Source organism: Peromyscus maniculatus, chromosome 7, assembly GCF_049852395.1.
Source record: "Peromyscus maniculatus bairdii isolate BWxNUB_F1_BW_parent chromosome 7, HU_Pman_BW_mat_3.1, whole genome shotgun sequence".
Classification (NCBI taxonomy): domain Eukaryota; kingdom Metazoa; phylum Chordata; class Mammalia; order Rodentia; family Cricetidae; genus Peromyscus; species Peromyscus maniculatus.
In genome coordinates this window covers 34,703,762-34,718,369 of record NC_134858.1, presented here as the reverse complement: position 1 = coordinate 34,718,369, position 14,608 = coordinate 34,703,762, and the positions used below count along the sequence as shown (strand labels likewise).

Here is a 14,608-nt window from a genome sequence, read left to right as displayed (position 1 = left end):
TCATCATTAAAGAAGTAAACAATGTCCGTGTCTCTTTTCCTCCTGAGCAACTTAGTGAACCTAACTTATTGGTGTAAATGCTGAGAAAGGCTAGTTGTCAGCACAATGTACTGCCATAGACAGTGCATCCTCACATACTCCACAGAGTCACCAAAACCCTATAACAAATCCTCAAGCTATTGTTCTAGATAAATCCTGTTTTTCCTAAAAGTATTCATTTTAATTTCACACAGACATTTGTTGCACAGAGACAGCTAAAACTTTAAAAGTAATGCCTATGTTGTTCTGTGTTGGCCTAGATACATATTCAGATTCCATTTCTAAAGTATGGTCAGTATTGTTCTTTAAAATGTTCCAATTGCATGACTTCAGTTATTAGATCTTGAATGAATTGGCCAGAAAAGACTAGTAGGTTAACATTGTTTGTTTAAATGTCTAGTACTCTTAGACTTGGAAAATCCACCATCTTATATCTGCCTCAGAAATGTGGTCACATAATGGGAAAGTCTCTGTGCTTGAAAGCAAGTACTGTGTCAGCTAAGCTAGCCATTTACTGGTCTAGAAGAATGCAAAGACCCAGGAACTAATGATTCTGAATGAAAGATGGTCCTGTTACATAACAAATGAGGTCACGTGCTTTCTATGCCATTAGACATGCATAACAATCTTAAGTGTACACAGATGTCTGTGTTTTATATTTTCATTTTGTCTAACTTCCCCAGTATCCAAGCACATTCCCTACATCAGCTGTGCAGTCTCAGCAAAAAGAAGTACACAGGAAGTTACTAAAATACTTATTAATGAAAGGACAGGTAGGATAAAGACACAGGAAAGCAAGCAGACTTCAAATCAATTGCCAGGATTATGACAAACTATGTTAAACTCTTGATCAGATGTCATGGTCATTTCTTTGTTCCTGAAACATATTGTCGTGCTCTGAGAGAAGATGACAAAGTGGAAAAAATAAGAAAGCAGGTTCTTGTATTTTTGCCTAGAGTTCAGATTGTGTGACATGAAATGGTCAATCTATATAAAGCCTTAAACCATACCCTGTGTGTTCTGGTTTGATTAGGGAATGTCCTGCATAGTCTCATGAGTTTGAGCACTCTATCCTCAGCTTATGGTACTGCCTAAGAAAGGCTTCAGGAGATGGAGCATCCCTGGAGAAAGCAAGCCCCTGGGGAAAGACCTCTGTCTAACTTCTGTTTAGTCTCTGCTTCCTGAGTACATGTGTATGCAATTATGTACAGACGCAATGTGACCAGCCAGAGCCATACACCTGCTGAGACATTTTCCCTGCCAGAATGACCACCTTGTCATAATAGCCCAAATAAACCTTTCCTCCATTAAAATGCTTTTCTCAGTTATTTGGTCACAGAAAATAAGAAAAGCCACTAATCATTAATAGAATCTCATCATTGTTTCTGCCCATCTGGAAGTCCTTAAATTGACTTTCCTCTTTTGCCTCTCAAGCAGAAGGAACAACCTGACTGTTGATAGACCCTTTCACAGAGATCTGGCCAAGACTGCCAGGACCTACCATGATCTTCGAGATACTCGTTGGTCTCAGGAGACAACTCATTTTCAGTTTTGCCATCCTCCATGATGTCAATGTTTGGAACTATGTCTGTGGAGAGTGATTTACATAGTACTGTCAATAGTGGGTGAAGCCACATTGCCTCACCCGAGAACCCGCTCTGCTTCCCTTTGGTTCAGATCATTCAGGGAGAAGCACGACAGTCATTGAGATGCATTTTGAAGTTCTATCATTGCAGTTCTACTTTTGAATACTTCACACATTAAAAATACATGAGGCATTTTCCACCTTTTTAATAAGAGATGTAGACTGGGGTTTGAATCAGAAATATCCTGTTTAGGTTCAGCTATTTGGATATCTGGTACCCAGTTTGGGGCACCAGTTGGGAAGATTGTAGATCCTTTAGGAGCTAGCCTTGCTGAGTGAATTGTATTACTGGAGGTAGGGTTTGAAACCTCATAGCCTCACCCTAATTCCAGTTCATTCTCTCTCCTTCCTATTTGTAGTTTTTTGAACATGTGACTTCTCAGCCTACAAATATAAATATAACTTATTCAATCCATCTGTTGTTACTTGTATGTATATGATTTCAGGGTTGACCACTTGTTATTGAATAAGCAACTGGGGCTTCGTCTCTGAAGAAGACTATATCTCCTGCTCTCAGTATTCCTTAGTTGTCTATATTTCTTTTTCTGTGAGTGGGGCTCCATGAGATCCCCCACTTCCATGTTAGCATGTCTATTGGTGTTGTACTTCCAGTCTTGTTTAGGTAGCCATACTGTTAGGTAGCATGGATGAAGCTTCCCTGCCATTTCTAGGAGACAACCTCACAGCAGAGTTCCTGGTCTTCTGGCACTTACAACTTTTCTATGCCTTCTTTCTTAATGGCCCCTGAGCTTTAGGTGTGTTGCAGATGTATCAATTGGGGCTGGGTACCCTCTGGGGATTTTTCAAGTTGAGCTAAAGGCATTTTGCATTATAATACGGTCATTAGCCTACAGAGGCCAGGAAGTGGAAAGTGGTGGTATGCTGAGAAATGTTTCTCATAGGCTCCTGTAATTGAAACCTTGGTCTCTGGTAGTTGATACTGTTGGGAAAGTTGTAGCATGTTTAGGAAGTGGAGTATTGCTGGAGAAAATCCATTACCGTGGGCAGGCTTTGAGAATCTCTAGCCTCACCCAACTTCCAGTTTGCTGTTTCCTGTTTGCTGTTGAAAATGTGATCTCTCAGCCTACTGCTCCTGACAGTATGCCTGCCATGACTTTCACCCACCATGATTGATATTTACCCCTCAGGCAACGTAAGTCAACATAAACTCTTTCTTCTGTGTCTTTTGGTCATAGTGTATTATCGTAACAACAGAAAAGTAACTAGTACAATTATCATCACCAATGACTATTAATAACTCAAACCAATTACTGAATATCCACAGTACCGTCACTGGTGCCGCATGCCTTTTCCTTTACATGCACGGTCGATGTTTCAGATCTCACACTGAAGGTCTTGCTGTGCCTAAGCCCCAGCTTTTGCATCATAGATCGCACTGCAACGCATTCACAACAAAAAGAGGTCAGCTCAATTGCATTTAACAAATGCACAAATAAACAAATAAACAAACGACCCCCACCCCCAGGGAAAACTAACACCTGTCCTGTGTATAAACATTTGACCTCATTAGTGATTTCCAAGCATGAGTCAAAATGTTACTCTGAATGGAGGATCACAAACATAAGTGTCCACTTAACACAAGAATGGCATGGTCAGTAAGGTCTCAATTCATGTGAATGGCCCAGTATTAGCAGAGAAGCATAGTGACTCAGAGTGTGAGACAGCCAGCATCCAAATCATTTTACGATCCATGTAAACCTAGTGAAATTTATGCAGCTACTTATGACACCAATTCTTGGCACTATGACACTCCAACTGCCTAAGCACTTACATTAAACCTGATGAATCTAAAGCAGTAAGTAAACATGAAGCCTTACAGAATAGTACTAGGTCTAGAGAAGTGGTCTCTGGGGTTTACTGAATGCTAGAACAATCCACAAGACAGCAATGGGTGGATCCAGAGACAGCTCTAGAACAGTGGACAACAGCTATTTCTTTTCATTCTTTACCTACCCATGGTGTTTTACAGTCCATGAAGATTGTGTATCACATTGAGGTAGGGAAGCAGGTAAGGGGTTATCTTCATGCCACTGTGACATAATTGCCCTGACAGAAAAACCTCAAAACAGGGAAGGGAGTTCTACTTTTCAGTTCCTTTCTCCAAAAGAAGTGATATGAGAGAATTTGGTTAGTTCAAATGTGTCCATCTCGTCTACACTGTCTTTCTAATGATGAGACAACCATGCTGACCAGACACCACATAATGACTCAGACTCCAAGTCATTCTAACACTGATGTTACATTACAGTCGTGGTGGGGATAGGGAACACTTCCCTACAACTGACATACTCTGGATAAGATTCAAACTCAGTGAACAGGACAAGAAGTTAGGTGGCGTGGTGATTTAATGGATGTGTCTGCCCAAATCAGTTTCTAGGTGACGACTGCCCTTGGCACTATCTGTGGAGCCTGAAAAAGTCCAGAGAAGAGAAGGGCAGAACCTTCACTAGCTCTAAGTGCGCACCTCCCCTGCTCACGCTTCCTCAACCATGTCCAGTTTCTAAACTACAAACTCTACTATTCACAGTCCATCCCCGAGCAAGATACACAGTCCTATCTGCCCTTAACAAAAACAATCTGTAGCAGATGTCTTCAACCTATAGAGGTACTCTCAGTCACAAGGCATTTAGAAATCCTGACATGAAATCAAATTGTTCGATAATGACTGTATATATCCATTGAGTGTAATGGCTCCCTATGCTCACATTTCTTGGCCAACATGGAAACAGAGCATCTGTGAGGGGAAGTTCCCTTCAAGTATAAATGTACCTCATCTTGAAAAGAAGTGTGGTTGCTGGGCAATGGAGGTGGTGTGTGCTTTTAATCCCAGCACTTTGGAGGCAGAGCAGGCAGATATCTCTGAGTTCAAGGCCAGCCTGGTCTACAGAGTGAGATCCAGGACAGGCAGCAAAACTACTCAGAGAAACCCTGTCTTGAAACAAAACAAAACAAAACAAAAAGCAAAAAAGAATAGAAGTATGGTCAAAATAATGAGACTGTATTAATAACTTAGAAGGCTTAAGTTCTGATGGGTGGCTCTTTGGACTTATACTAATGCCTTCTACAATGCTGAAGCATTCACCTGGAATCAGCCATGTTCAAGTAAAACCCAATTATGACACATGTCCACCATGTTTTCCAATGTAGAGTCCCCCATTGTCAAAATCAATTTGACAACAAGCAGATAAGCTTTAACTTTTTTGAGTTTTGTTGTGGTGGTAGCTGTTTTAATTTTTCAGACAGTGTCTCATGTTCACAATCTGGGCTGGCCAGGGAATGCCTCAGATTGATCACCATACACCTTACTCTACAGTACTAGAATTACAAGAATTACCCACTATCCAGGGTTTGCAGTGCTGAGGATCAAACCCAACACTTTCTGTATGATAGCCTAGTTTTCTGTAAGCTAAACAATCTGAGCCTACCTAGGCTTTGTATTTTAAACTTGTATCTCAAGCACAATACATAGATGCTACTTCAGTTTTGACCAGTGAGACAGCTAAGAGTTCTCTGTCTATTGGAATTATTCTAGAAATGGAAAGCTAGGTTTCCTCCATAAATTCTACCCATTTCTTGACAGGGTCAGAGGCAGAGTTTATAGCTGGGAATGTGACCTATATATTTCATATCTGGGAATGTCCTTGTATTCCCTAGCTTGCCCTCTTGCTCATGTGCCTCCCTGTCCTCGTACATTCTTCTTTAGTAAGGTTATTCTGAGAAATGAATTCATCATATGTATCTGTAATGAGTTTTAAATTAATTGATGTAGCAAAAGTGAGAACAACTGTTTAAGTTTTTCATTTAAATTGAAAATTTGTTGGAAAATCAAGATATTTTGGGGGGAAGCACACATAAAGATATTGTCAGACACACAAAATCCCAAGGTTAGTAAGGTAAATAAGAGAGAACTAAAGACACATAACCATGATGTGTCTCTTGGAATATCAGTAGTTGTTTGAAACTAAACCTGCCATTCTCATGGCTACCAGGTCTCTCTGAAAATAGCGGTGCAGTAAATATGCAATTCTTATCTACAGTGTGACTTTAAAAAAAAGTCATTCCAGAATACATACGGCATCGGCACTTCCTTGACTGGACCTGCAATTTAGAGAAAACACTCTTAGGTTCAGGTAATACTGAGTTCTGTTTGTCTTTGGTTCTTCTAGTGACTTGGGGAAGAGTGGCCAAGTGAAAGATTCTGTATTAATTTGTTGTGTGATACTGCTACAAAACACCTGAGGCTGGGTAATGTGTGAAAAAAATAAGTATTTTTCATACTCTTGATCATTTATCCCAGATCAGGCAAACATACCTCTTTGTCCCCTACAAATGTTTCCTGGAAGCTACACTGAAAAATGGCAGAGAACAATTAAGACAATCTGATACTGTGAGATGAATCCCTACTAAGGGGTGCCTCTGTGTCAGATTATTTACTTTAACTTCACAATTTAAAGATCTCAACACCTAATGTCCTTATAATGGACTTAAAAATCTTTTTCCACATCAATAATTAGGAAAATACATTCCAATTGCCTTAACCTTAGAAGTCCCCTGAAGAAAGGTAAGAGGACATTTAGAAAAGAAACTTTTCACAGGTAATGTGTGTGGTGATATTTTATTTGTACTGAAATGTGATTTTATTTGTATGTTAATAAATAAAGTTGCCAGGGTGTCAGAGCTTTTAGCAAGCCATAGCAAAAGCCGGGTGGTAGTTCAAGCCTTTAATCCCAGCACTTAGTAGGCAGAGCCAGGAGGATCTCTGTGTGTTCAAGGATACATCCAGCATTGGAGACACATGCCTTTAATCTCAATACCAACCATAGAAGACCTGGAGGTCTGTACAGACAGGCAGTGACAAGGTGGTTATGTGGTTGGGTTTACAACCAATGAGAAGGCAGAACAGAAAGTCTTTATAAAGACAGACACACAGGAAGTAGGTCTCTTTTGGAGAGGAAGGACCACCGCGAGAGGGTAAGGTTTTTAGCTCTCAGCTCTGACCTCTTTGGCTTTCTTCTTTGCATTGGTTCTGTGTTTCTTATTGAATAAGACGGTTACTTCTACAAATGTGTGCCAACTTTTGAGTGAAAATCACTCAAGTTTTAATCTAGACAGAAAAACTTTTGCCAGAAGAAAGGTCCCCTAAAAATACATGTGGAAACTGGCACTGGCATTTTTTTACAATTTGACCAAAAACTGCTTGATCTAGTTCTACTTCCTCCTTTTACTTAGAAAATACTTGAATACCTATAGTGTAGGTAATCAGTTTTATCATCCCAATGTGATAAAAGAAAATATAAAGGAATCCTAAATCCAACCTTTTTGTTTTAGAAAAGGGAAAAGATATTTTACCTTAATTAGTGATGGATTTATCTTCTCTTTTGGGGGAGTCTTCATCTGGTCCTTGTCAGACATCACTAGGAGAACACAAAATAAACCTGAGATCATGGTACCACTTATTGTATCATAGGGGATCTTGGATTGATGTGGACAGAGTTCTATGGATTCAATCTAAACATTCAGGTTTAATGCACATAGTTAATTAATAAACATAATTGTGTTGATGCAAGAACATCCTGTTGACTAGGGAGAAAAAATCAAGACCTTGAGAAATGAGAAAGGTAAGTGTTGCCCTTCTATATAATGTGAATCTAAAGCAACCTGAAAATGTTTCATTGGGCAAACACTGAAATAAATGTTAAATGATGGGTTTCTAGCCAGGTGTAGTGGCCCATGCCTTTAATCCCAGCACCTGGGAAACAGAGGCAGATGGATCTCCAAGTTCAAGACCAGCCTGGTCTACAGAGTCAGTTCTAGGACAGTCAGGACCACACAGAACCCTGTCTCAAAAAAAACAAAAGAGAAAAAAAATAGATTTCTGCTTTCTCTTACTTCTTCAGAACATTTTGAAGTCAGGAGAACTGGCACTTCTTTCTAGATATCAGTGAAACCTCTTTTAACCCCATAGGCCAGCATCTATCTAGATGCATTAACCACATATGATTTTCAAAATCATTTTTATGTACTAAAATTGTGTGTGTGTGTGTGTGTGTGTGTGTATGTGTGTGTATGTGTGTGTATACCATGTCATGGGTGTGGGTTCAGAGGACAGCTTTGTGGAATTTCTTCTCTCTTCATGTAATCTGGGAATCAAACAGGTTGGGTTTGTTTGTTTGTTTGTTTGTTTGTTTGTTTGTTTATCTATGAGTGCCTGTATGGATGTATGTGCACCACTTCCATGCCTGACAACATCACCTACTCCATGCCTTGGCCAAAATCCACCGTATCACTGCAACAGAAGCCAAAGTTGTTTTCTTCCATTGTGGTTCTGGTGTTTTATTATAGTAACAACAAAACAACTAATACAGAAAACAGTGCCAGAAAGATGGGTTATTGCTGTGACGGACCTGATCATGTTGCTTGGGGGAGGATTATGGAAATGTGGTGTTTTGACACAAAGATCCACTGAATGCTCAAAACTGAATAAGCTTGCATGTAGAAATTTGAAAAACAAGAATGGTGAAAGAAGGTAGACAAGCGAGTTTGGCTTGTGGAGGGGGAGGGGGCAGCCATGTCTCTTGGGAACTGCTTGTGAGAAGTTTGGGTTAAGAATCTGTGAAGGGAAACCTTCTGTCCTTTACTGGGACAATGGCTACTGGGTATCCAGGACTGGGAAATCAGATGACTAGGGGACCAGCATCACAGCCACAAGCTCTTCTTAGAACTATTTCCTTCACATCCGCACACAGAAGCTCTGGCTCAGAGCGGGGCCAGGCTGTATCCCAAGCTGGCACCCAAACTTGGTGATGTGTCGGAGTCTCCTATGTGCTACTTGCTATGGTGGCAGAAAAGCTACAGGACTGAGGGGTCACGGAAAGAAGCTGAGGCTTGCCACCATGTGGAAGGGCCAGAGTCCCTAGAGAGAGGCTAGGCAAGGCCATTGGTGGATGTCCAGGCTCGGTTACTAGGAGACCTCAGCATATTAGAGATGGCAGGATGTGGAAGGCAGTGTTTTTGGAGTGGAGCTGGCATGAGCCTCCAGGACAGGCCTGTACGCTGTGGGTGGCTGTCTGAGAGCTACAACTCTGCAAGCCTTTGAGTTCCCTGCCAGCTTCCATGTCTCCACCAACATGATGCAGTGATCCACTTTAACAATAAGCCACAATAAACCCTTCCTCCATCAACCTGTTTCATGTCACTTATTTCATCATAGCAATGAGAAAAGGAGCTGAAACACGATGATTTGGGAATAGACCCTGGCTGATACTTCTGTCCACTGAAGGACCCTTGAGTGGACTTTCTTCCCCTGCCTTCCAAGCAGAAGGAATAACTTGATCGCTGCTAGATTGTTCATTGGATCTGACCAGGAATGCCTTTACCTACCACTAACAGGTTCAGCATTTGCAGGTTGGTCATTCTACCCAAGTCATTATCAATGTTGTCCTCATCCATTCCATTGAAATCTGGATGAAAGTCAGTAGAGAGATGGATCTGACCAGGAATGACCTACCACCACCAACATCATTGCTTTGAAGGCTGTTCTCCTTACCCAAGTCATCCTCAGAGTCATCCTCATCACTATCATTGATACATGGAAGTCAGTGGAGAGGTGGATGTGGCCAGGAATACCATTACCTACTACTACCAAGAGCATCACTTTGAAGGTTGTTCTCCTTACCAAAGTCATCTTCATTCTTGTGCTCCTCCATATCATCGATGTCTGGAAGGAAAAGTGGAGAGAGTGAGTGAATGACTCATAGCTCAGTGACTGTAGTAGGTGAAGCCTTGCTACCTTACACAAGAACAAACTCAGCATTTCTTTGGTTTACATCACTCTCTGAGAACCACAATAGACATTCTACTCATGAGATAAAGGAACACTTCACATATTAAAAATACTGCAAAATATGTTCATTCTTTTTACAGAGGAGATACCATCTTATTTGCAGCTACTGTTAATAACAAACTAGGGACTTGAGAGATGGCTCAGTGGTTAAGAGCACTGCTCTTCCAGAGGACTAGGGTTTGATTCCCAGTACCAACACAGTGGTTCACAACCATGTGTAATTCCAATTCTTGGTGATCCAATGCCCTCTCTGGCCTCCACTGGTACTAGGCAACATGTGTACCAACATACATGGCAGGTCAAATACATTCAAATTGCTTAAATCTAAAACACACACTTGAATTTCCACAGTACCGTCATAAGTGCTACAGGACTTTTTGACTTTTTGCAAGGTCTTTTTTTGAGGTATGTCACTCTGTTCAGGAACCTTGGTTCTTCTGAAACCCATTTTTTTCTGTGTAGCAGAAACTCGAATGCATCACAGCAAAAATAGGTTAGGTGAATCATAAAATGAAAGGAAAATTAGTCTTTGTTCTATGATAAACATTTGATCTCATTGCTGATTTGTAAGCACATTGTTTTAATTCAGAATGTCACTTCTGGAAGATCAAGGACATCAGTGAACATTTAAAGCACATCCAACAAGGTCAGTGTATGTAAGATCTCAATCCAGGTAGATGAGAAAGTATTGAGAGAAGAGCATTTGACTGAGTGTGCAGAATGGCCAGCATCCAAATTATCTTAAGAGCTATGTAAACACAGTGAAATCTGTGCAGTTCCTCACTTCTCTGTTCTTGAACCGGACAGTACAACTTCCTAAGGACTCCCATTAAGCCTAACGAATCTAAAAAAGTAAATGAATGTCAAGCCCCAAAGAAAATCACTAGCACTAAAAAGGGAGCTCTGTGGGGTTTGCCAAAGGCCAGAAAAATCAACAAGAGGCCACAGTCAGATTCAGGGATAGTGTATGTACACTGCCAGGTCAGGGGAAATGATTGCTTCTTTTCTTTTTCTTTCTTCGCTCTTTCTTTCTTTTTCTTTTTCTTCCTTTCTTTCTCTTTCTCTTTCTTTCTTTTGAAATGTTAAATTTCCTTTTTATTTGCTTCACCACTTTTCATTCCTCACATAACATGATGTTTTACAATCCATGTAAAATATATAAGATCACCAAGAAGCAGAGGCACTGGTAAGGGACCATCTCTACTTCTTGTTATTGTCTGAGGACATTGTAATAGTCACCTTAAGATTACAGACTGAGCCGGGCGGTGGTGGCCCACACCTTTAATCCCAGCACTAGGGAGGCAGAGCCAGGCAGATCTCTTTGAGTTCGAGGACAGCCTGGGCTACCAAGTGAGCTCCAGGTAAGGCACAAAGCTATGCAAAGAAACCCTGTCTCAAAAAGGAAAAAAAAACAAAACAAAACAAAAAAAAGATTACAGACTGAATTATCTGACAGTACAAAGAAACTGAAACAAGGATCGCTATTCTACTTTTCCAACCCTGACTCATGAAAAAATAAATAAATAAATAAATAAATAAATAAAAGACCATTTCCTTTAGAAGAAGCAATATGAGGAACCAGGTTAGTTCAAATGACTAGTAATTTATCACTACAATGTCAGTCTTCTCTCAGTGCAAATTTATAATGATCAGACAACCACACTAGGAGAAGGCCCTCACCAGGAGTCTGACTCCAAGTCACTCTGAAACACTTGTCACGTGATGACTGAGAGAAAAGATTCCCTTCAGTCAACAAACCCCGCATAAGCCCTCAATCTTGACTGACAGGCTGGGACAAATCTGGATGCTTTGCCGAGTTAATGGACTGCATCTGTACATACCACTTTCTTCATAACTACTGCCCTCAGTGCTATCTGTATTGTCTGGCCTAAACATGCCTAAGACGAGGGCAATGGCTTTTCTAGCTCAAAGTATGTACTTAACGTTGCTTGCTCCTTTCTCAGAGTCCAGTTTCTGCTCTACAAAATTTTCTGTTCATACTGTACCCAAGAGCAAGATAGTCCCACATTCCCTTAACCAAAGCCCCCCTTTACCTAATGCCTAATCCCATAGATATGCCTCGGTAAACAAAAGGCATCTTAGAAATGATGACTTGTCAATGCTAGCTGTGTGGATCCACTGAGTACACCTGTTCCCCATGTTCTCCCTTACCAGCCAACATGGAGACTGACCATTAGTAAAGGCAAGTATTTTGTGGAGACACAGTCTAGATCCCCTGAAATATTTATGGTCAATAGAATGAGTGAAACCAGATTAGTAACTTAGTGTTGGGGGCAGGAGAGATGGCTCAGAGGTTAAGAGCACTGGCTGCTCTTACAGAGGTTCTGAGATCAATTCCCAGCAACCACATGGTGACTCACTACCATCTGTAATGAGATCTGGTGGGCTCTTCTAGCCTTCACGCATACTTGCACACAGAATACTATACATACAATCAATCAATCAATAAGTAAATAAAATAACTTAATGTTGACTGGGGTCTTAGTAGATAAGAGCTCTAAATGGCCTTACGATAGGGTGAGGGGAGATCTGGTAGTTACAGGGTGTGGTTTTCCCTTTTCCCAAATTGTGAGCCTCAACACTCTGTATCAGCATTGGTTCTTTCTATGTGCTTTTGACATCACCACAGTAATGAGAAAAGGATTCCCGCAGCAATGACCACCCTGGGCTATGCTTTAACATATTACCTTAAACTCTACCTTATCATATGCATTCACAAAGGCTTTGGAAATCCAGAAATTTACACAGACTACAGAACCTCTTATCTGGTAATGACAGCAGAGGGGAGCCTCCAAATCTGGACCCACACGTTGGAGTCCCTCATTGTCCCTTTCACATAACAGCACTGGGTGTTTTCATTCACTCATCATTGTGTCTCTTTGAATCTGCACAGGGAATGCAGATCTTAATTGAAAATGGACACACATCTGTGCTGTTCCTGAGTGACTTAATGAACACAAGACACAGGACAGAAATGCTGAGGAAAGTTAGTTAGTGGCAAAATGCTCTGCCACAGACCTTACACGGTCCCACAGAAGGCCCACATCACGGTCTCTAAAGTGATTGTTTTTGCATATATCCTGCATAACATGACAGCAGTGTCCTCTCACACAGGGCTGGGTTGAACAGACAGAATCAAAAGTTTTAAAATAATTCCTATGTTTGCCTAAGCGCATAGTCAGTGTCCACTCCTAAGGAAGGTCAGTAATGGTCTCTACAACGTTCCAATTGCACAACCGTGGTGAATAGAGATTCTCTGAATGACATGAGCTGAGAACTCTGGGAGGAATCGCACTGTCTATGACAATGTCTTGTACTGTTAGGCCTAGAAAACGCACCATCTTACATTATTAATGTGGTGATATATTGTGAACCCTAATAAAGTTTACCTGGGGATCAGCGGACAGAGGCAGCCACTAAATTAGACATAGCTATCAGGCTGTGGTGGCACACGCTCTTAATCCTATCACTCAGGAGGCAGAGATCTGTCTGGATCTCTGTGAGTTCAAGGTCACGCTGGACTACACATGAGAGAAACAGAATCAGGCAGTGGTGACACACGCCTTTAATCCCAGGAAGCAATATGGCAGGACATAGAAAGGTACATAAGGTGTGAGGAAACAGGAACTTGCTCTCTTGAGGCTGAGGATTTCATAGAGGTAAGCTAGGGGCTGGCTGTTCTGCTTCTCTGATCTTTCAGCTTTCACTCCACTATCTGACTCTGGATGTTTTATTATAAGACCTTTTAAGATCAGTGTTACAAGTAATGCCTCACAAAGACGAGGGCTTCCCCCTTGAGCCACTGGCCTGTTTGTAGGAGCAGAAGAAGCCCTGAGGGAGTGAAGTCCTGAGCAAGTGTGTATTATTGACAAGGGCACAGCCCAGGGGAAATGGGCAAAGCCTTTCTCCCAGGTGGGCCAGGCTGGAAGTCGGCAAAGCCTTCTTCTTGTTCAAGTGCAAGTGTTTACTGGTGCCTGATCACTGTGTACAAAAGCCAGCAGCTGCATCTTCCTGGTCTGGAAGGTTAGGCCTGAGACTGCTTGCCTCTGGAGACTTCCTGCCAGCAAGCAGCCAGTCACTCCCCCTGTGATGTACCTAACACACACACACCGAAATTTCAGGTTGCTAGAGTTAGTAGATGCCCTGCATCAGAGCTTACACCTCAACCCTACACTCTGACCCCGTCTTTCTGTACATGTGTCTGTGTGTCTGTCCTTTCTTCACTCCCTAACATCCAACTCTAGCCCAGTGTGTTGATGTGCCAATGCATGGCAAAATTGTTATGTTAGTGAGGCAGGCACCTGATCGCCTGAAAAACCCACCCTATCAAGATGAATATAAACAGGGATAGCAACAACGCCTTTTTTTTGGGGGGGGGGTGAAATTCTACCCTTTCTACCAAAGTATAATTTTTGCATTTGCAGTCTCCACAAACTATCTGTGAGATGTATATTCATTCTGTCTGAATGTCTGTCTGACTATGATGATCCTGAAGATACTAATTTTACTTTCACACAGACTCAGGTTTGGAAGACTTAGAGAAAGGTTTACAAATAACTCCACTACTGGCAATAGTGCCTGTTCTTAAAGTAAGTCCAGCATTGTTCCCCAGAGTGTTCCAGTTGCCTAGGATCCATAGATCCTGCTTGAATGAAATGAACCCCAGAACAGAGGATGGATTAACATTATATATTAAGATTTCAAGTGTTGTAAGATAAAGAAAGGCCATCATCTTACATCATTAAGGCCTCATACATATGAAGGTGATTCCCTTTAGATGTGGGCCAATTGATGGAAGCCTCAGGCTTACAAAGCAAACACTTTATCAAACGAGTTACCTCCTTGGCCCTCAAAAAGATATAGAAAGGGACATGGGAAAACTTACTGTTCAGAGACAGGCTGATCTTTATACAACAAGTAAGTCCTTCCATTCTATTTATTCACATGCCCCTAGACAATAATTTTTAAGATTTCAAAGATTTTTGTTTGTATGACATGTGTTCATCTGATTGACCTTGTCAACAATCAGTCCCTACTTT

General features: G+C 41.3%; 1 protein-coding gene across 1 annotated transcript in view; it reads right to left on the bottom strand.

Moving 5' to 3' along the window:
* The window catches only part of LOC143274227 (uncharacterized), a 134,750-nt gene that overhangs the window by 53,436 nt on the left and 66,706 nt on the right, over nt 1–14,608 (bottom strand). Inside the window, exons 30-34 of the mRNA XM_076576037.1 lie at nt 9,381–9,422; nt 7,055–7,119; nt 5,779–5,803; nt 2,973–3,080; nt 1,541–1,627 (exon numbers count right to left, since the gene is read on the bottom strand). Of these exons, the coding sequence (XP_076432152.1) occupies nt 1,541–1,627; nt 2,973–3,080; nt 5,779–5,803; nt 7,055–7,119; nt 9,381–9,422 (327 nt within the window). The remainder of the gene's footprint in view (nt 1–1,540; nt 1,628–2,972; nt 3,081–5,778; nt 5,804–7,054; nt 7,120–9,380; nt 9,423–14,608) is intronic.